Here is a 22,497-nt window from a genome sequence, read left to right as displayed (position 1 = left end):
CAATAGCGTAAAAGACTTGAGCACTATAATGAGAAATTAACTATTGTTCTCATTAACTAATCATGTTTCATTTCTTAATTTTAAGGTTTACATGATCATCAATAAACCGCCTTTCCACGAAAGATGCAGCCAATAGCCTTTGGACATTTCAAATTACAAGTTTCTTTTAACATTTAAGGAAGTCATGCCCAAAACATTAGCAAATGAGCTTGTAATAAAATTTTACTTATCTTTGTAAGGTCGGTTTCTCTAACTATATGCTATGGTAACAAGCAACCAATATGAAAACTGCCCGTCACCTAACCTTTTATTTTCCATTTAATCGAGGACGATAAATATGAAGTTCCCAAACCAGGTTTGTTTTGGATTTCTGGCACAAGTACCCTAAATTGGGTACTCTCTGACGCCATCACCAGGTGAAGTATGTGATCCTTCCATTGGGTCAAAAGCTACTGCTAAAAGATCATATCAAAGCCATAAATGATATCAATCATGATGAAAATCAAGAAGAGAAAATTTGACCTGCTCTTATCTATTTAACATACAAATATACGTCCATGTCAACTTCTGCTTCAAGGAAAATTCACAAAAAAATAAAAATAAAAATAAAAAACAGTGTCCTGGTTGTGGGTCACCATGACCAGTTTTATATATCCATCCGCTTTATCTAAGAAACCAAAATACAAATAAAACCAAATAGTGAAAAATCAGACAACGGAATTTCCTTGGTATTAAAAGGCGGCTCCTCGGTCAAAAAACTCTACCTTCCGCTCTTTCTCAACCCTTTCCTTCCCGTCCATCTGCCTTTTTGCATATATTTTAGCATTTACCACTTTTGGGTTGTCAGTCTGCTACTTGGATAATTTGACTTTCAATCACACAGGAAGATTTACAAGGGGAAAAAATGGAAGTGGTGATACCGGATACTCCAGTGATGGATTTTGATTTCAACAGCGCTAGATCATCTCCACGTTCAAGTGCTCCTTCTACGCCTAGACGATTTGGTGACTGTTTCTTCAGTGCTCCCACAAGTCCTACAAGAATGTCCGAGTTTTATCGCGAATTCGATAGGTTCTCGATGATGGATGATAGGCAGAAAAGCAAAAGAAGCACTTGTTTGGCGATTCCTTTTGATTGGGAAGAAAAGCCAGGTACACCCAAGTCACCAAGAGCCGCAAGAAATGACGATGATGATGATGATTTTGCTTTTGATTTTAGTGAGGCCTTGGAGAAAACATCTCTGTCAGCTGAAGAACTCTTTGATGGAGGGAAAATCAAGCCCTTGAAGCCTCCACCTCGTTTACAGGTCGATGAGTATAACCAGAAAAGCCCGCTCTTATCGTCGCCTCGCTCGCCAACATCACCGTTATCCCAAGGCAGAAAGTTTTTCCGGGAAGCTTTTTCACCGAGGAAGAAGAAGGACAGAGACCCTTTCGCAACCGCCATTGAAACCAGTCGGAATCAAACTGATGACGGCAGAAGAGGAAGAGAAAGAGTTCAAGATCACTTATCCAAGAATTCAAGCCGCAGAGCAACAAGATCGCTTTCTCCTTACAGAGTCTCCGAGTACCCATGGGAAGAACAAGAACAAGAACAAGAACAAGAAAACAAACAACAGCGAAATGGAAGCACCAATGACAAGCCACCATCATTGGATTCAAAACCTTCGCTTTCATCAAACAAGGGTTCTTCCAGAAAATGGAGATTAAGAGATCTCCTCTTGTTTAGAAGCGCATCCGAGGGACATGCGACAGATAAATACTCATTGAGGAAGTACTCGTCGAGCTTCTTCAAGAAACCTGAAGATAGCAAGAATTCAAGTTTGAAATCCGGCGACCGCTCCGGTTCAGGTGGGTCTAGAAGAAAAGCATCGGCTCACGAGATACACTACACGACGAACAAAGCAGTATCCGAGAACATGAAGAAAAAAACATTCTTGCCATACAAACAGGGTATTCTGGGAAGGCTAGCGTTCAATCCCAGTTAATTAAAGCGATTTTTTTTTGGTTCAAATACCAAAGTCATTTCATTTGTTTGTTGTAAAGATCATCAATCAATCTGATTGTTACTATCAAGTGCATTATTTATTCATATGAGGCACCAATTATGAGTGATTTCAATTTTGTGTGGCTTCAACTTCTCCACAGCCATTTCCATTTTCAATTATTTTCCATCCACCTTGTGTATTTATACTTTTAGAATAAATTTTAAGATTACGTATGAATTTTTATCTAATACAAAGTTTAATATATGAATTTTAATTTCAGTATAAGTATATATAAAATATTTATTGTAATTCAAATGAATGTTGATTTCATCGTACATATTTGAAAGAAATAAATATATTAATTTATTTTAAAATTGATAAATATTATTTATACATGTAATATATAAATATAAAATGATATTATTGTGTTAATAAATTATGAGAATTAAATCAAATAAAAATTTATATAAAATTAAACAAAATTAAAACTCATTTATAATTTTAGATTTATCCGTTATTTTAGAACTCGTTACCTAAAGAAACGGTTGCCTGCCTCCTCCACTTTAGTTCCAATTTTATTATTTAAAGGAAATGGGATTTTGATCCATTTTCTGACACTAGATTGATGGCATTTGAGGCCCAAAAGTGCTTAAAAGTTAATTTGGGTTATGCCCAATGCTTCCCCTACTTGTTTTTATTTTTCTATATTCCTTCTTTCTTTCTTCAATTCTAATCTAATGAATACATAAAAGTTTTACGAATATATTTTGTTAGCTGACACTTTTTCTTTTTGAAATGAACCGGGCTGAACTTTATAAAAAATAAATTAAAGTACATGTTAACCCATTAAAGAGGGGCCTATGAGAATAAAGAAACAAATAGAATTAAAAACAATAACTAAAATATTAAATAAAATGAAACTGAAAAAGAAAACAAATTAAAAGTCAGCCTAGACTTAGCTGGCACCCAATCTCCAAAAGTAAACTCTAGAAGCTTATGTCAGTGTCAGATTCCTAAAAAGCAAATGTTCTCAAAGAACTAATCTTTTGCATTTCTTTACCTTTCCTTCTACCCAAACTTTCCCCTTTTTGCCATCAATCTGGTTCTCTTGGTTTGAGGAGCAAAGATCCCGCTCCGGTGTCGTTCACCGTTCCTAAGTCTAAGTAACTTTCTTTCCCTGTTCTTAAACATTTTATTACAAGGTTATGAGCGAAAATGTTTGCGAATCTAAGCATATAAGCAAACTTTAGTTGTTATTAGCCGACAATTTTTGTAATACGATATTTCTATTTTTTTGTATTTATATTTAGTTTAAATTATTATAACAACCTAATTTTTAGTGGTGTCGAAAATAGTGGTTCGGGGCCACTAAGTCCGACGAGAGAGTTAGAAAATTTATTTAGTAATTATGAATTAAGTGTGATTTTATAAAGATCTTTGAATTGGTGATATGTGTTTTAGAAAGATTTATTAGGCAAAGTGGTTTCAAAAACAAGGTATCGAGACCTCGATTTCATAAACCGAGTCATAAATATTTTTATAAATATTTACGGAGTGTCATTAAGTTAGTATTAAAATTTCGTTAGAAAATTTTAACGTTTTGATAGTTAATTAATTAAAAGGGACTAAATTGAAAAAGGTTCAAAACTTGCTAATTAAGAGAAATAGTGATTAAATAGCTTAAGTGAATAATAACGGAGGACTAAAAGGCAATTACACACTCATTAAAAAGCTTGGATGGCATGTGTGTATAAGAAATAACAAAATTAGTGTGAACAAGGGGTAAAATTGGAGATAAAATAAAACCTAATAGTTAAAAATAGGATGTAATTGATATCTAGATAATTCTTCAAAATTCTCAGCCAAAAGCACCATTGAAGAACCCTTTAGAAACTGATATTCGTATTTTACTACATGTGAGTTCAATTCTTGCTCTTTTCTTGTAAATTTTGTGTTTTTAAGACTTTTACATGTCCAACTATTTATTTCATTAGTTTTTTATTTCATGGGTAATTTTGAAAGTTACCATTGATGAGTGCTGGATGGTTAGGATGAATTAACATGGAATTGAAGCTCTAATTTTGTTATATGATGATTTTATCAAGTAATTTCAATAGAAAATGATTTTAAGACCAAATTGTAAAAAAAAAAGATTAAATCGTGGTGTTTGGTATTGAACTATGTTTATCAAGGGCTGTGTAATAGCTTAGAATATTTAGATAAAATGTTAATTGAGAAAAATTAACTTATTTGATGGGGTAATTGGTGAGGGACTAAATTGCAACAAAAATTATAAAAGTTGGGGTAATTGTACAGTTTCGAAAATTGATGAGTATAAATTGTGAAGTGAATTAGAATTGAAATATGTGCTAATGAATGAATAATTTTACATTTTAGATCAAGAGCTTGTTGAGAAACGTGAAAAAGGAAAAATAGCAAAGTAATCCCTAAACTACTACAAATTCCATCGTATAACCCAGGTAAGTTTGTATGGTTAAATTTTAATGTTATATGTTAAATGATAAATGGTATTTTTTATTTATTTGTAACATTTGTTGAAAATAAAATTATAATTAAATTTACGAAATTGAATCAAGTGTTCGAAGTGAACGGAATGCAGGATTGAGTATAGTTGTTCAGTGTAAAGAGGAATTGACGGTAAAGTTCCCAAGTAAAATGAGGTTCAGCATTTGTTGCGAACTCTCGTGTTTGCTTTCTGTTTAGCTCTAATGAGCTTCAGTCAACTCATATGAGTTTCAGATTAACCCTTCTAGGTTTCAGTTAAACTCTTTTGAGCTTTAGTTTAGCTCTTCTGAGCTTCAGAATAACCTTTATGGGTTTTCATTCAACTCCTATGAGCTTACGTTCAACCCTTACGGGTTTTCGCTCAACACTTATGTGCTTCTATGCAGCTTTCGGGCTTCTGTTTACGATGTACTCAAATCTGTAATACGTTTTCTGATTTGATGAGGATTGGTAAGTGCTATATGGAATCATTGTGGAAGAATTAAAGTTATTATTGATATTTAACTCAAATAAGTGAATTCATCAATCGAAGTTGTGATTGGCAGGAAATGTTTGTGAAATGATTTACCTAAATGAATTATTGTAGTATGTTCGGTAAGAATTATGTTTAAAGCCAACGAACTTACTAAGCTTCATTAAGCTTACTTGTGTCGTTTAATGTTCTTTATAGATTTTCAAGAAGTTCGGAAGATCGATTCAACATATCAGTCACACTATCCAAATTGTTCCGGTAGATTTTGTTATTCATTCCATGGTTTATATGGTATGTATAGGTTTGGATTGTAAAAGAACTAAAATTTGAAGTATGGTTGTGAATGACATAAATATATATATATATATATATATATCTGTATGCATGTAATTAGTAGTAGATTTTGGTAAATCGATGAATGGATTTTTTTGGGCAAATTTTGATAAATGAGCTTTGTGATGCTATATTATGTTTTAAACATGATTTTTGGCTTGTGTTGATTGTTTGTTTGGGGTTATTTGATGCATTGAAATGTTGTGTATAGGTTGATATCAAAAAGGGTGAGAAAAGTGGCCTTAAAATGGTCTATTTTCATCAACATGAGCAGAGACACGGGCGTGTGTCTCAGCCGCGTGTGACACACAGCTTGGCACATGGGCATGTAGTTTGGCCGTATATCTCCTGCACCTTAAAATTTTGAAACAGAATGCCCAAGTTTTTGCACACGGGCGTGTAGCTTGGCTGTGTGACCCCTGCACTTTCCAAATGGCTTAGCACATAGGCATGTGATTGGTCGTGTGACCTAAGTCAAAGAGTTACACGGGTAAGGACACGGGCTGGGACACGGCCGTGTGCCTCACAACGAATACCCACACGGCCTAGGACACGGACGTGTCTCCTGGCCGTGTGAGCCACACGGGCATGTGTCCCCTACTCCTAAGAAAATTTTCGAGATTTTGGAAGAAAAAATTCCCTGAGTATCCGATGTAGTCCCGTTTCACTTCTAAGGTGTATGTTGGGCCTCAAGGGCCAATCTAAGGGACATTATAATAGTTATATGATTGATTTTTTATATGTATAATAAAAGTTGTGAAATGTCTGTATTTAATTCGTAAAGTCTGGTAATGCTTCGTAACTCTTTTTCTGGCGACAGATAAGGGTTAGGGGTGTTATATTTATAATTATGGTCATTTTAAAATAAGATTTATTATATTTTAGCCATTCTAAATTTTTTTTCTAAATTTAGTTACTCTAAATAAAAAAAATTACAATTTAGTCACTACTGTTAAGTTTTTTGTTTTCTTTTTGATTGCTGACTATGCAATCCACCTCATTTTTTTCCACATATTTTCCTTTATTTTCTCCATTTCCTTTTCCTTTCTCCCTTTTTCTTCACTGGTGAACATTTCTTAAATTTCAACTACCATATTTTTTTTCAAATTTCTTCAATCTAGAATGGATGAGCCAAATTAGAGTCCCTCCACCACCGTCGCTTCTACTTCGTCTTATAGGGAGGATTCAGGAGCAATGGCGACGACATCTTCTTTAGGTGTTAGTGAGGAAGAGGAGGACCGATATCGAGATTACTTGCCACAAAATCATTTTCAATTTCATAGTTCCTAGCTTGGGAATCACTGCATTGGCATCTTTCTTTCTTACAAAGATAACTCACATGTTTTTAATGATAATTCAACACCGGTGATTAGAGATGACATATGGTCTTTGTAACACCCCTAACCCGTATCCATCGCCGGAACAGGGTCACGAGGCATTACCAGAGTTTACAGAACATTTTCAGATAAATCAAGCCAAACACTATTTATTTCCCAAGATTAGTCATAACATCCCTTAAATGGATCCTCGAGTGCCGAAACATGCATTAAAATTGATTCGGGACTAATTGGTATCTCGAGGAAATTTTTTGCAAACTTCCAAAAAAAATTTCTTACTTATAGGAGTTACACACCCGTATGGACAAAATAAGGCTATTTTCCAAGCCCTATTTCTCACCCATTTCATCCAAAACTTGCACAAAACTTTCCCAATACCAACCAACCAATTCAAGCATTATTTACAAGCCAATTTCAAACATTTAACATGATATGTATGCTTTAAATCTTAATTCATATACTACATTTCCGTAACATACATGTTTAAATCTAGTTACCCCAAAATGTACCAAGCATACATGTATAACCATAATTTAATTTATAAACATACCAAAATCAAGTCATTACTAGCCATTCCAATGGCTAGATTACATTCATCGAATTTATCAATAACATTGGTACTAGTAGCCTATACATGCCATTATACCAAAATAAAAACATTTTTGTATACCAAAATGAGTAGGTTGATAGTATAATGATGCTCCGACTTATCTCCAACCTTTCCAAGCTTCTGAGCACTATAAAATATAGAAAATAAAACCTAGTAAGCATTTAATGCTTAGTAAGTTCAAGTAACTAGAAATTAGCTTACTAAGTGTTTCCATTAAATTTAATCAAACATGCATGCATTCAAGCAAATAAATCATTATTCTATCACAAACAACTTCATCATCAAAGTTAGTCAAGCAATTACACATAATATCATTACATAGATGAGCTCATCATATCATAATTTATACTTGCTTATAATTCCATACCACATGCATATTTTCAAGAGCAATTTATTCAAACTCATTAACCATTTTTTAAGTTTTTCCCGTTGAAATTATCGGAATATCGATGGATACTCTCGTATAGTACACTTAAAGTGTACGAAACTCTCGAGCCACCTTTTCAAGTCATTTGAGTAAATCATATACTTCGATGCTCACATAGAGCTACGGTAGTCCACGACTTATGCGGAATTACTACCAACACATTGATGTTCACACAGAGCTACGGTAGCCCACAACTTATGGGAAATTGCTACCAATCACTATATTTATACCTAGATGCTCACAAAGAGCTATGGTAGTTCACAACATATGCGACTACCAATTACTATGCTTGTACCTCATAATGCTCAAGAGACTTACCATGTAACACCCCTAACCTATATCCGTCGTCGAATTAGGGTTACGAGGTATTACCTGACATATCACAGTTCAAAACAGACATTTACTACATTTATTGCTTCATAATTTAAACTCATCAAAAACACTTATCTTGTTCAATTTCAAACTCAAAACTACTATATTACTAACATTGGTACATTTAAAAATTTATTCAAGTATATACATAAATCATTAGTCAACATACACCAGACATATAGCAACTATTTTTCATAAATAGTATATCAAACATAACATTTCATAATCAATACACATGCATACTTTAAAACTAAATAAGTCATAATACTCAACTTAAATATCACTCACATATGCAGCATGGATATTAGTCATGTAATAGCCCGATTTTGGGTCTAGTCGGAACAGTGGTTTCGGGACCACAAACCCGACGAAAAAAAAAAATTTATTTTTATTATATTTTTATAGTCTATAAATTTATGAAAATATTTCGTAAAAATTTTATTCGAAAATTTTGACGTTTGAGCACTCAATTTAGTCAAAAGGACTAAATTGTAAAAAGTCAAATATGCAAAAGTTTAGGGTCAAAATGAAAATTTGTAAAAATATGATTTTTAGACCCATATGAATATTGTGACTGATTGGTAGGCTAAATGTGATGTTATAGATGATGAAAATTGAGACTTGGACCTAGAGCGGAAAGAAATCGATTTATGGACGAGTATGTCCTTTTCACATTTGTGGTATCGAGGTAAGTTAGTATGTAAACAATACCATGCTATACATGTATTTAAATGTTATCATTACATGAATTGTACAGATATTAATGTGTATGTAATTAATAGAAATATGATAAGACAAAGCCTTAATAGGCGAGGAAAAATCCCGTTTGAACCTTAGGAATAGAATAGGATACGAGTGACATGTCACTAGGAATTATGAGTCTAGATGACTAGCTCGAGAGTGAGCATTGAAATGTCATGAGATATGAGGTAGCTTTAGCTACAATTGAAGCACTTATGTGCAAAGGCTTTTCAGTATCTAATTAGTATTCCAAGTGTTCAACGGGCAATCCAAGGAAAGAGTTAATGATGGTCTCAATGAGGTAAGTCATTGGTGAGTATGCACTCGAGTTATGTTACGAGTTGTGCAAGTATGTATACTAATCCTATGAGAATGCCTTGATATGTGATGATCTATGATGCATAATATGTATTCTTACCATGATGGATAAAATGGTGTTGTATTAATATTATGAACAATGATCATGAATGAGTAATTTAGCCTTGACAGATTTGAGTTACTGCAGTAGTGTAACTTTGAAAATACACTAAAATAGTGGAAAATGAGTTAGAGGCAGAATAAAATATGGGATTAAAGCTTAATGAGTCTATTTTCACATGAAAGAAACAGAGGAAGAAAAAGAATTCCATATTGTTTGATATTTGAATTCTTGTGAAACAGGGTCTGAATGAATTTGAGATCCCTGTTCTAACTTTAGAAATTCACCAAAATTGTAAAAAATTATTAAGAGTTATACCTTACATGAATGGATTCCTTATTGAGTCTATTTTATGGGGAATAAACGGCATGGTCGTTGGAATTTTTACAGGAGAAATTCGGTTTGTAGTGTACAGGGGTCAGAGTGGTCATACCCTGAAACAGGGAGACTTTAACTAATAAACTGTACTATTTGGCAACCAAAAATTCTGGAAATTTTATGGAAAAAATAAAATAAGTCTATTTTCAGGAAAATTAACAGAACTTAATTCGGAGTTTCGTAGCTCCAGATATAAATAATTTAGTGACCGTTGCTCAGAAAGACAGCTTGTAGTGAACTTGAAAATATGTTGTAAACATTGATAAAACAAGTTAATGAGTTGCTTATTGTTTTCATATGAACTTACTAGCTTAAAGCTTACCCCTTCTTTCCCATGTTTTCTAGAGTTCCAAGTTAGCTCGGGTTGGAGGCCGTCGGAGATATTATCACCCTATCGAGTTAACGTTATCGGATAAGTAAACTCAAGTGATTCGAGTCTATGGCATGTATAGGGTTTTAATGTGAGTATGTAATATTATGATTTAGCCAAAGGCATTGGCTTGTTATTAAGGTAGTATTAGTCATGTAAATTGGCCTATGTCGGCTAATGACGTTATGGGCCCATATGATTATACTTATGCATTTATGTTATTATTTCTTGTGATGTGGCTTACAACATGTATGCCTAGAGATTGAATTGAGATTCATTGATGAGCTAGTAACTAATGCAGGATTAAGTGATTGGTAAATAGTTAATAATGCTTCATGAATGGTTTGTGATGTAATGATAGTTATGTCTAGTATGTGGTAATGATATGGGCAAATTCTATAATATTTATTACATAAGAAAATAACTTGAGCATATCATGTTTGTAGATGTTTAAGAGCTCATTTTGCCACGTTGTATGTTATTGGATAAGTATGTATCTATGCATGTGGTGTGAGAGTGACAAAAGGCTTGATAATTAGACTATTTCGCCACACGGCTGAGCACATGGGCGTGTGAAGCCTTACGCAAGAGATTTTTCTAAGTTTTCATGAGTTCTCGATTGGGTCCCGAACGCCTTGAATGCATGTATTGGGCCTCGTAAGCTCGCATAAGGGACAGATTGCATGTGAAAAGAAAAGTTTTTAATTATTTGAGATTTCATGGCCCTGTTTAGTATGAAAGTGTTAGTAAAAGTCAGGTAGCACCTCGAACCCCGTCCCGGCGTCGGATGCGGGCGAGAGGTGTTACATTTAGTGGTATCAGAGCATGGTTTAGTCGGTTCTCGGACTAACCTAGCGTAAGAGAGTCTAGTTATACATGCCATAGTATTGCTCGTGATAGTGTGATATCTCTCGGCCCTAACAAAACTGTTGATTAAGACAGGAATGAGTTCCAACCGAGCAAATCTTGATAGAGATAAGAGTAAAATTGAGATTATTGAATCATGCTTATGTTATGCTGAAAATTTGGAAAGGTATGAAAAGAAATCCATGATTTTTTTTTTATATGAACTAGTTTTCATTATGTGATACTCTTGAGATAAAGAATGTGAAATAGTGGAGTAAAACACAGTTAAGTTGTGAAAAGCGCTTTTATGCATGTTAGTATTCATACGATGTTAAATGTCCAACTTGATTTGGCCAAGTGTTTAGGAAAAGAAAGAAATTTGCTTGAAATGACAGAATGTATGTATGAATGCTTTTATTGCATGATTAATAATCGATATATACATGAGGTTGACATTTATGTCTAGATTGATGAAGTCAATATGCAATAATGTTATGCTTTATAATCTCGATTCTGAGAATCATAAATGTCACAATAGCATGAAAGTTGTAATGAAAGATCAAATTGGGTGGAGCAGGGAATGAGTACGATCGTTCACTAATGAATTGTGGAAAAGACTATGGTTGGACCATGGCAATACATGAGATTTGTGTGCAGTGTAAGACCATGTATGAGACATGGCATCGGCATTGAGGCGAGGGCTAGTGTAAGACATGTCAGGACATGCATCACCACGATATGAGAGCGATGTAAGACATATGCAGGACATGCATCGGCCTCGAGATGATAGCCGATGTCGGACATATGCGGGACATCGTCGGCTACGAGATGTGCTAGTGTAAGACATGTATGGGACATGCGTCAAGCACGGTTACATGTGTCGATGTAAGACACATGCAGGACACGGCATCGTCTGAGATGGATGAGAGCTAGTACAAGACCATAGTTGAACTATGGCATCAAGTAGCGATGTACTCAAAACCATAAGGCGTTCTCCAATTTGATAAATATTGGCAAGTGATTAAGACTAAATATGGAATTTGATAAAACATTAAGGGTAATTCGAGAAAAAGAAATGAAAGTTTGAGTTATGATAAATTCACTTATGTTTAGCTAATATTCGCATGAAATAAAGTTACATGTATTACTGAGATATGTGAAAATGTGTTTATAACAAGTTGGAAATTTGAAATGTTTGAATCAATATGCGTAAAGCTATCTTTGTTGTTGAATATGTATTTGCTTGAGAGTCAAAAGTTTAGAGGCTTTACAATCTTCGCCCCTTACCAGAATAGATTTATACGATGAGATTCTCGAGAGATATGTTGCATAAGCTTGCAAAAGTGAAACTGAAGAGTACAAAAATGGAATAGTATGAGATTAGCGAAGACAGAATTAGTTAGAGGAATAATGTCGGACTTGCACAGATGTCTGAGTATGACGAATTCAATTAAACAAAAGTGATGGCTATCTTTCTCTTCTGAGTATTCTATGTTTTCCTCTATTCTGGGGAATACGTATAGTTATCCCTTTCGGTGGGAATTCTCTTGTGTGAGGATCTTTGGAGGCGTGATATTAGATGAAAAGTTCTATTGGTCTAGTTAGTTATGATCTACATTTCCCCATCTCTTGATTTCTATTCGATATATTGGAATGAAGTTGTGATAAAAATCTATGTAAGATTATTCGATGTTCTATTGATTATGGTTTATATATGCGAGAATTATATTATCTCTATTATGAGAAATTCTAAAGCATCTGACGATAGTTTCATACGGTTTTCTCGAGGATTTTTGGATCATCTTTATTATTTTATTCGGATTATATTCTTAGATTTCGGTATAACCTTTATATCTTGGAATTTCTTATATTGGCTTTTCTATCGTTCTTGTTTGAGAATTATCAAGCTTGGTTTATCTTTCTGAGTAATCTTTGACTTGCGATATTAGAATCTGTTATGATTAAGCTTACGGCTCGATCATAGAAGTGTGGGGATTTCGGTGTCGAGATTTCTTTAAAATTTCGGGGTAAAGAATGGTTATTACGCAAAAGTAAATCTGAGTTATGTGCATTTAAGTTTATTCTACGGTTCGAGAATACCGTTACGTGTTCTTTGGTAAGTAGTAAATACGATCGAAATGATGGGTTTTATTCTTGAAAGTATGTTATGGAAACATATTAGTTGGATTTCTCTTGTTAGAGATGTTATAAGTATAGTTATCTGATTAATAAAAGACCACGTCTATGAAGTTGGAATCATTTGATTCATGTTAGTAAAGTTTCTAAGCAGTTGATGATCGAGTATAGAAATGTGGCTATAAGTGGTAAATTAAACAAGTACTGACATGATTCGACTTTTAATTTGGAATTGCGGGGAGGATTTGATTTACGGTTTCTATTACTATTAATTGAGTAAGATTTGATCTTGAGAAACTACGGGTATCTGAGAGAATTAGTCTGAGTTCACAGATATCTTGTTTATTCGTTCAAAGGATGTCGAATTGTCTATAGGGTAAAGCCGAATATCAAATGTATTGAAATTATTATTGTCGATTATGGCAGTGGGAAGAAAATGATAAAGGACTGTTATGAATTTCGTATCGGGATGTCTCTCATTTCGGAAAAAGGAGATGCAAGTTGAATTGTGAAAGATTGATAATGGAAGTGCATGATTATTTTAGTATGTACAGATATATTATTCAATGAGATATGACTGAGTTGTATGTTTCTAAGTTTATAGTTCCAAGAATGTGGGTCTCGGTGTTTCAAATTGAGCTCAGGGTTTATACCTCAACTATGGAAAAGCTATAGGAAATCTTGAGTATGAGCTTGTGTGGAATTGTTTTGTAAGTTGTGAGAAAAGATATAAGTGACTCGTGAAAGTAGAGAACAACTTTTTTGGTAAGATTTTGGGGGACGAAAATCCTAAAGGGAAGAAATGTAATAGCCGATTTTGGGTCTAGTCGAACGATGGTTTGGGACCACAAACCCGACGAAAAAAATTTTATTTTATTATATTTTATAGTCTATAAATTTATGAAAATATTTAGTAAAAATTTTATTGAAAATTTTGACGTTTGAGCACTTAATTTAGTCAAAAGGACTAAATTGTAAAAATGCAAATATGCAAAAGTTTAGGGGTCAAAATGAAAATTTGTAAAAATATGATTTTTAGACCCATATGAATATTGTGACTGATTGGTAGGCTAAATGTGATGTTATAGATGATGAAAATTGAGACTTGGACCTAGAACGGAAAGAAATCGATTTATGGACGAGTATGTCCTTTTCACATTAGTGGTATCGAGGTAAGTTCGTATGTAAACAATACCATGCTATACATGTATTTAAATGTTATCATTACATGAATTGTACAGATATTAATGTGTATGTAATTAATAGAAATATGATAAGACAAAGCCTTAATAGGCGAGGAAAAATCCCGTTTGAACCTTAGGAATAGAATAGGATACGAGTGACATGTCACTAGGAATTATGAGTCTAGATGACTAGCTCGAGAGTGAGCATTGAAATGTCATGAGATATGAGGTAGCTTTAGCTACAATTGAAGCACTTATGTGCAAAGGCTTTTCGAGTATCTAATTAGTATTCCAAGTGTTCAACGGGCAATCCAAGGAAAGAGTTAATGATGGTCTCAATGAGGTAAGTCATTGGTGAGTATGCACTCGAGTTATGTTACGAGTTGTGCAAGTATGTATACTAATCCTATGAGAATGCCTTGATATGTGATGATCTATGATGCATAATATGTATTCTTACCATGATGGATAAAATGGTGTTGTATTAATATTATGAACAATGATCATGAATGAGTAATTTAGCCTTGACAGATTTGAGTTACTGCAGTAGTATAACTTTGAAAATACACTAAAAATAGTGGAAAATGAGTTAGAGGCAGAATAAAATATGGGATTAAAGCTTAATGAGTCTATTTTCACATGAAAGAAACAGAGGAAGAAAAAGAATTCCATATTGTTTGATATTTGAATTCTTGTGAAACAGGGTCTGAATGAATTTGAGATCCCCTGTTCTAACTTTAGAAATTCACCAAAAATTGTAAAAAAATTATTAAGAGTTATACCTTACATGAATGGATTCCTTATTGAGTCTATTTTTATGGGGAATAAACGGCATGGTCGTTGGAATTTTTTACAGGGAGAAATTCGGTTTGTAGTGTACAGGGGTCAGAGTGGTCATACCCTGAAACAGGGGAGACTTTAACTAATAAACTGTACTATTTGGCTTAACCAAAAATTCTGGAAATTTTATGGAAAAAAATAAAATAAGTCTATTTTCAGGGAAAATTAACGGAACTTAATTCGGAGTTTCGTAGCTCCAGATATAAATAATTTAGTGACCGTTGCTCAGAAAGACAGCTTGTAGTGAACTTGAAAATATGTTGTAAACATTGATAAAACAAGTTAATGAGTTGCTTATTGTTTTCATATGAACTTACTAAGCGAAAGCTTACCCCCTTCTTTCCCATGTTTTCTAGAGTTCCAAGTTAGCTCGGGTTGGAGGCCGTCAGAGATATTATCACCCTATCGAGTTAACGTTATCGGATAAGTAAACTCAAGTGATTGAGTCTATGGCATGTATAGGGTTTTAATGTGAGTATGTAATATTATGATTTAGCCAAAGGCATTGGCTTGTTATTAAGGTAGTATTAGTCATGTAAATTGGCCTATGTCGGCTAATGACGTTATGGGCCCATATGATTATACTTATGCATTTATGTTATTATTTCTTGTGATGTGGCTTACAACATGTATGCCTAGAGATTGAATTGAGATTCATTGATGAGCTAGTAACTAATGCAGGATTAAGTGATTGGTAAATAGTTAATAATGCTTCATGAATGGTTTGTGATGTAATGATAGTTATGTCTAGTATGTGGTAATGATATGGGCAAATTCTATAATATTTATTACATAAGAAAATAACTTGAGCATATCATGTTTGTAGATGTTTAAGAGCTCATTTTGCCACGTTGTATGTTATTGGATAAGTATGTATCTATGCATGTGGTGTGAGAGTGACAAAAGGCTTGATAATTAGACTATTTCGGCCACACGGCCTGAGCACATGGGCGTGTGAAGCCTTAACGCAAGAGATTTTCTAAGTTTTTCATGAGTTCTCGATTGGGTCCCGAACACTTGAATGCATGTATTGGGCCTCGTAAGCTCGCATAAGGGACAGATTGCATGTGAAAAGAAAAGTTTTTAATTATTTGAGATTTCATGGCCCTGTTTAGTATGGAAGTGTTAGTAAAAGTCAGGTAGCACCTCGAACCCCGTCCCGGCGTCGGATGCGGGCGAGGGGTGTTACAAGTCAATATGAACAACATGCTTTACACATTATTTTAAGTAAAAATATCCACACGGCAATAATCACACATTTATATATACTTCACTTAAATAAATATCATTTAAGACTAATCATACTCGTTTTCTAGTGACTAGACCATGCGCATATTGAACCAAATAAAACATAAGCATCGTAGTAATATTACATCATAACCAAACATACCATAGTTGTTCATACTACATGTGCATATTTACTAATAGTAATAAACTATATCTAAGCATATTTACCAAATGACCAATTGTACCTATTCTATTATTATCATTTATGCGCATAAGACCATAATAAATCGAACCATTTTGAGTACAAACAACAACCAAAAAGAACACCCATTTCACATGCTTATTACTATGCCTAAAATTGCATACTCATTAACAAACAAGTAGCCAACATTCGATCATTCAAAACAACTTCAATGTGACTTTTAAAATTGTTGTTCATCCTTTGCTATATATAACCGAACTTAAATATCTAATTCATAAGTGAACATATCATAAACATATACATTCTATTTTAAATAAGTTTAGCCGATTATACTCATACATTGAACAATCTACCATTTAACTCACAAATAACCAAATCAATTACAAGAACATAAAACATAAACATTACTTAATCAACTTATATATCATTTGCCATAATCCAACAAGCATTGATCATATACCTTATATAATCTAAGCCAAGTTCATAAATCCTTAATCCCATATATGTATACAAGTTTCATTTCATAAATAACTTATAACCTTCATCTATATGTATACAAATTAAACTTATTTAATCAAATATTCAATCAATTCATCCAAAAACACATAAATGGGCAAATTACACTATTTTCCCTAAATTTCACATTTTTTACAATTTAGTCCCTATTTCACAAAACACAAAATATTCAAAATTTGACTACACTCATGTTAGGCCGAATTTACCCCTAGTCCATACAAGCCCATATGTTTCATTTATTTCATATTTTGACCCCTCAATTTACAAAATTCATAATTTAGTCCTAAATAGACATTTTTATTAAAAATCACTTACTTAAACTTGACAATTTAACAACATATATTTATTTTTCATCATCAAACACAAAAATCATCAAGCTATCAACAATGGCAATTCATGAATACATCATCAAATTCAAAAATTCAAGCATAGGCTAGCTAGTACTCAAAGAAATGATATAAAAAACGTAAAAATGATCAAAAACCGAACAAAAACTAACCTTGAATCAAGCTTGGACAAGACCGAATGTTTGAAAGCTTAAAACCCCTTTTTCTTTCTCAAGTTTTGGCCAACAAGATGAACAAAATGCATGTCTTTTAATTTATGTTTTATTATATTACATATTATTTCATAATTTACAATACTAACCTTTATAATTTAATAAATAAACCATATATTATAAACCCAAAACCGTCCATGCCACCTTTTAATGGCCTAATTTTCTTTTAAGGACCCCATATTATGAAAACAATAACAATTCGACACTTACACAATTAGCTAGCCACTTTTACAATTTACATGATTAAGTCCTTTTAATTAAATCGAGCACACAAACAATAAAATTTTCACACGAAATTTTCACACAAATCAATTCACATATTATAAACATAAAAAATAATATTAAAATATTTTTATAACTCGAATTTGTGGTCCCGAAACCACTGTTCTGATTAGAGTTTAAACCGGGCTGTTACATATCAGGATTACTCGTCCGAGCTAAATCCTGTCTGCAACATATGCAGAATCACATTTACAATAATCCATTGAATTTCCTTTATTCAACCGGGACTTATTTCTTTTCTCAATTCATGTCAAACATACGATATCATTTTATATATTTTAAATATTCAATTAACATTCATATCACATAATCATACAATCCAACATTTCAAGAATCAATATTAAGTTACACGAACTTACCTCGATACTTGTTTGTTTACAAAAGTCTACTAATCCGGGACTTTTTCCTTTCCTCGATCTAGCTTCGTATTTTAGTTTTCCAGATTTAAATAAATAAGTTTAATCATCAATTTAATACATTTCATATTCATTTGGACTCAATTTACACTCTAGGTAAAATTACTATTTTACCCCTAAATTTTTCATTAATTCCAATTTCGTCCCTAGGCTCGAAAAATAAAATTCATGCAATCTAATCATTGTTTCAAGCCTAACCGAAATTTCCATTTATCATTTACAGCACTTATGTTTCACAAAATTCATAATTTTTCTTTGAATTTCACAAGTTTACAATTTAGTCTCTATTACACAAAACTTTTAACTTATTCTTCAATTTAGTCTTTACCCAATTCTAACTTGAAATTCCATCACTTCAACCCCTAATTCATCAATTAATTCAACATAAACCATGTCCAAAAATCTACTAACTTTCAAAATTTCAACATATACTAAGTAGTATTTTGTTCTAAGATCATAAAAACTCAAAAATTACAAGAAAGTTAATTAAATTGACTTACCAAATTAAATTTAAACCCTTAAACCCTAATTTCGCCTTTTTCTTTTCCTTCTTTCTTTCTCTCCTATTCGTTTTGTTTCTTTTCATTTGTTTTACATATATATATATATATATATATATATATAATGTAATAATATAATAATATAATAATATAAATTAATATATTACTTATTTATTAAGTTAATATAATATATAATATATATTTTTAATTAAAATATCTTGATTTTTTAAAATCGCCTCAACATTTAAAAATAGCATAATTGTCTATTTGGTCCTTTTTAATTTTCTTTAATTTATAATTAAACTTTTACCCTTTATGCAATTTAGCCCTTTTTCATAATTACTCCTAATTAAGTCAAATTCACCTAGTCATGCAATGACCCGAAATTTATGGGTATCGAAAATCAAGTTTCTAGCTTACTATTTTAGAAAACTGGGTTCGTAAATATTTATTAGAAATATTTATGAATGTTAGTTGAGTGATTAATTAGATTTTGGCTAGATGAATTAGCTTGAATTAATGTTAGTTTAGTGTAAGGACTAGATTAAATATAGTGTAAAAGTTTAACTATAGACTAAAGAAAATTGAAGGACTAAATTAACAAATAACCTATAAAAGGGAATAGTGCCAAATGTATAGAAAATATTATTCCATGTGTATGAATAATATACATATATTTATACTTAATACTTAAGTATATAATATAATAATTTAATAATTTAATAATTTAATAATTTAATAAAATATAAAAGAAATAAACAAAGAAAAATAAAAGAATAGAAACGACACAGAGAAGGAATTGGGAGAAAAAGAAAGGAGAAAAGAAAACAAGAAAATTAGGGTTTTGAAGCTTGAAGTCTAATTTGGTAAGTTAATTAAGTCCCTTTCTTTATAATTTTGATTTTTTTGGAGTCCTAGAGACAAATATTGCTTGATGTAAGTGGAAATTTTGAAAGTTAGATGATTTTTAGACATGGGTTTTGTTGAACAAATTGTTGAATTAGGGATTTAATTGAGTAAATTTTAATTTAGAATTGATTAAGGGATTAAATTGTAAAAGAAGTTATAAGTTTTATGTTTGAGGGACTAAATTGAAAGAAACTTGAGATTAGGATTTTACCATGAGTATTTAATGTTTAAAGAGAACATGATAGGAAATTGAATACAAATGAAGTATGAATTGAGTGATAAAAGTAAATGTGTTAATTAGCATTAAATTAAAAATTTAAGAAATGAATTAAATAGAAATTCAATTATTTATTGTGAATTATTTTTGTATTAATAGTATAAATTGTTTAATTTCCTTAGCTATCATAGTACCGAAGACATCTACAAAGAAAGGAAAAGAGAAAGTCGATGAGGAGTAATCCGAAAAATTTACGGTTTGTATTTCTCTAAACCAAACTTAATAATTATTTTTGCATTTATTATATATACATGGTAAGTGGTATAGAGGTAAGTATTGTTGTAATACCCCATGCCCGTACCTGAGACCGGAATAGGATACGAGGCATTATCGAAATTTTCAGAATAATTTCAATTAATTTATATTATTTAGTATTCATTTTCATGTTTCATGTAACATCCTTTTCATATATTCAATTCAAAATATCATATAAAATACGATACAATACTTAAATTTTCATATTTACATGCTCATTCAGGGTATCCGAACCTACCTGACTAAATTGCAGAAATACCAAGATTTAGGGGCATATTGGTAATTTACCATTTTCCCAAATTTCACCCAATCTCAAATTGATAATTTTATTCAATTTATTAATTTAGATAATAAAACAATTTATTCCCTTCAATTTAGTCATTTTTTATATTTTTACAAAATTGCCCCCTAAAGTTTTACTTTTATTCAATTTAGTCCATGAGCTTAAAACATGCAAATTAGCCATGCTAACTGAAATTCATATATATTTTTCCTCCTCCTCCTCTCCATTCCACATCCTTAATGTATATAACATTCTTGTAAGTACGATTTCACAATTTACTTATTAATGCTCACATCAATCTATTCACACGAGTTATAGTCACTCAATTATTTATAATTCGAGCTACAGAGCTCAAAATTAAGATCCATAAATTTTCCCTAAAACTAGACTCACATATCATTCCACCATAAAATTTTAAGAATTTTTGGTTTAGCCAATTAGTACAGTTTATTCATTTAATTTTCCCCTGTTTCACTATCCAATAGTTCTGACCTCTCTTCACTAAAAATTAATTATATCACAGTACAAAACTCGGATAATGTTCCCATTGATTTCTATTGAAAATAGACTCATTAAGGATTCTAAGCATATAAATTTGAGACTCTAATTAATTTTCTCTAATTTTTGGTGATTTTCCAAAGTCAAAATAGGGGAACCCGAATTCATTCTAATCTTGTCTCACAAAATTCATTATATCTCATAATTTACAAATCCATTGCTTATACCGTTTCTTCTATGAAAAACTAGACTCAATAAGCTTTAATTTCATATTTATTCATCTTCTAATTCGATTTCTAAAATTTATGGTGATTTTTCAAAGTTAGTCTACCTCTGCTATCCAATATTGTTTTAGTTCAAGATGTTTATTACCATTTTTCCTCTAAATTTCAAAGGTCATACAATTCAGTCCTTGCTCAATTAGCCCATCTATTAAGCTAATTTTTCTCAATTAACATTTTATTCCATCATTCTAAACTATTACACAATCTTTGAAAATCAGAATTTTAACACTAAACCTTAATTCACAACTTTTTCACAATTAGGTCCTAAAATCAATCTCTATTGAAATTACTTGATAAAATCATAAACAACAAAATCAAAGCTTCAAATTCATTTTATTTCATCATAAAAAGCTAACACTTATCAATGATAGCTTTTAATTTTGTTCATAAAATCAAAAACAAATGAATTAAACACTTGGACCTAATTGTAAAAGTCACAAAAACATAAAAATCTCAAAGAAAAGGGTAAGAATTGAACTCACATATGTCAAAGTATGAAAAACCAGCAGCTTTCAGACCTCCCATGGCGTTTTTGCTGAAGAAAAATGATGATATCTCTAGATTTTTCAAATTTGTCTTGTTTTATATGTTTATTTGCAAAATTTCCCATTTTGCCCTTGTCTTTTTTGCTGATTTTCTTGCCCAACCGTCCAGCCCATACAATTTGGGTCCAATTTCCTTTTAAATCCCTCCTTTTTAATCATTTAAACTATTTAATCACAATTTAATAAATTTCACACTATTTTCAATTTAGTCCTTTTTAATTAATTGACTAGCCAAACGTTAAAATTTTCTAACGAAACTTTAATACTAACTTAATAACACTGCATAAATATTTATAAAAATATTTATGGCTTGGTTTATAAATCCGAGGTCTTGATACCTCGTTTTCAACCAAATTTACTTGATTAATTCTTTTAAAATCGCAAAATTCACTAATTAAAAATAATTCTTTTAAGTTCGCGCTTGGCCTATAATTATTATCACTGTTTCCGACACCACTGAAAAATTTGGTTGTTACAATTGTTATTATTGTATTGAATTGATTTGAGTTGTAAATATCTAAACTGAAATGTATATTGATTGTTATCTGAAAATTTAAGTGAAATGAATACCCTATTAATAGTGTCGGGCTAGGTTGGATATAATTGGCATGCCATAGGGTTGGAAGTGTACAGGGATACTTCGACCTTGAGTCGATGAGGCACTAATAGTGTCGTACTGGTACTTCGACTTTGTGTCGATAAAGCACTTTGTGTGTCGTACTGTTTCTGTTAATTCGGTTTAATCTGATGAGGTACTATGTACCGTA

At 31.9% G+C, this 22,497-nt stretch overlaps 1 protein-coding gene and 1 long non-coding RNA gene across 2 annotated transcripts; one reads left to right on the top strand and one right to left on the bottom strand.

Annotated features, from left to right (window-relative positions):
• The first annotated feature begins 500 nt into the window (after positions 1–500).
• On the top strand, positions 501–2,241 carry LOC108450242 (uncharacterized). Its single transcript, XM_017747776.2, has one exon. It carries the CDS (start codon positions 905–907, stop codon positions 1,985–1,987), a length of 1,083 nt encoding a protein of 360 aa, XP_017603265.1. The 5' UTR covers positions 501–904; the 3' UTR covers positions 1,988–2,241.
• Positions 2,242–7,334: 5,093 nt separating this feature from the next.
• LOC128293117 (uncharacterized) lies at positions 7,335–21,737 on the bottom strand. Its single transcript, XR_008283188.1, has 3 exons — positions 21,668–21,737; positions 8,011–8,064; positions 7,335–7,392 (listed from the first exon to the last, which is right to left on the bottom strand). It is a non-coding gene; the product is annotated as an uncharacterized LOC128293117 (long non-coding RNA).
• Between the last annotated feature and the right edge of the window lie 760 nt (positions 21,738–22,497).

This window comes from Gossypium arboreum, chromosome 5, assembly GCF_025698485.1.
Source record: "Gossypium arboreum isolate Shixiya-1 chromosome 5, ASM2569848v2, whole genome shotgun sequence".
NCBI lineage: Eukaryota > Viridiplantae > Streptophyta > Magnoliopsida > Malvales > Malvaceae > Gossypium > Gossypium arboreum.
This window is presented reverse-complemented; position numbering and strand designations above follow the sequence as displayed.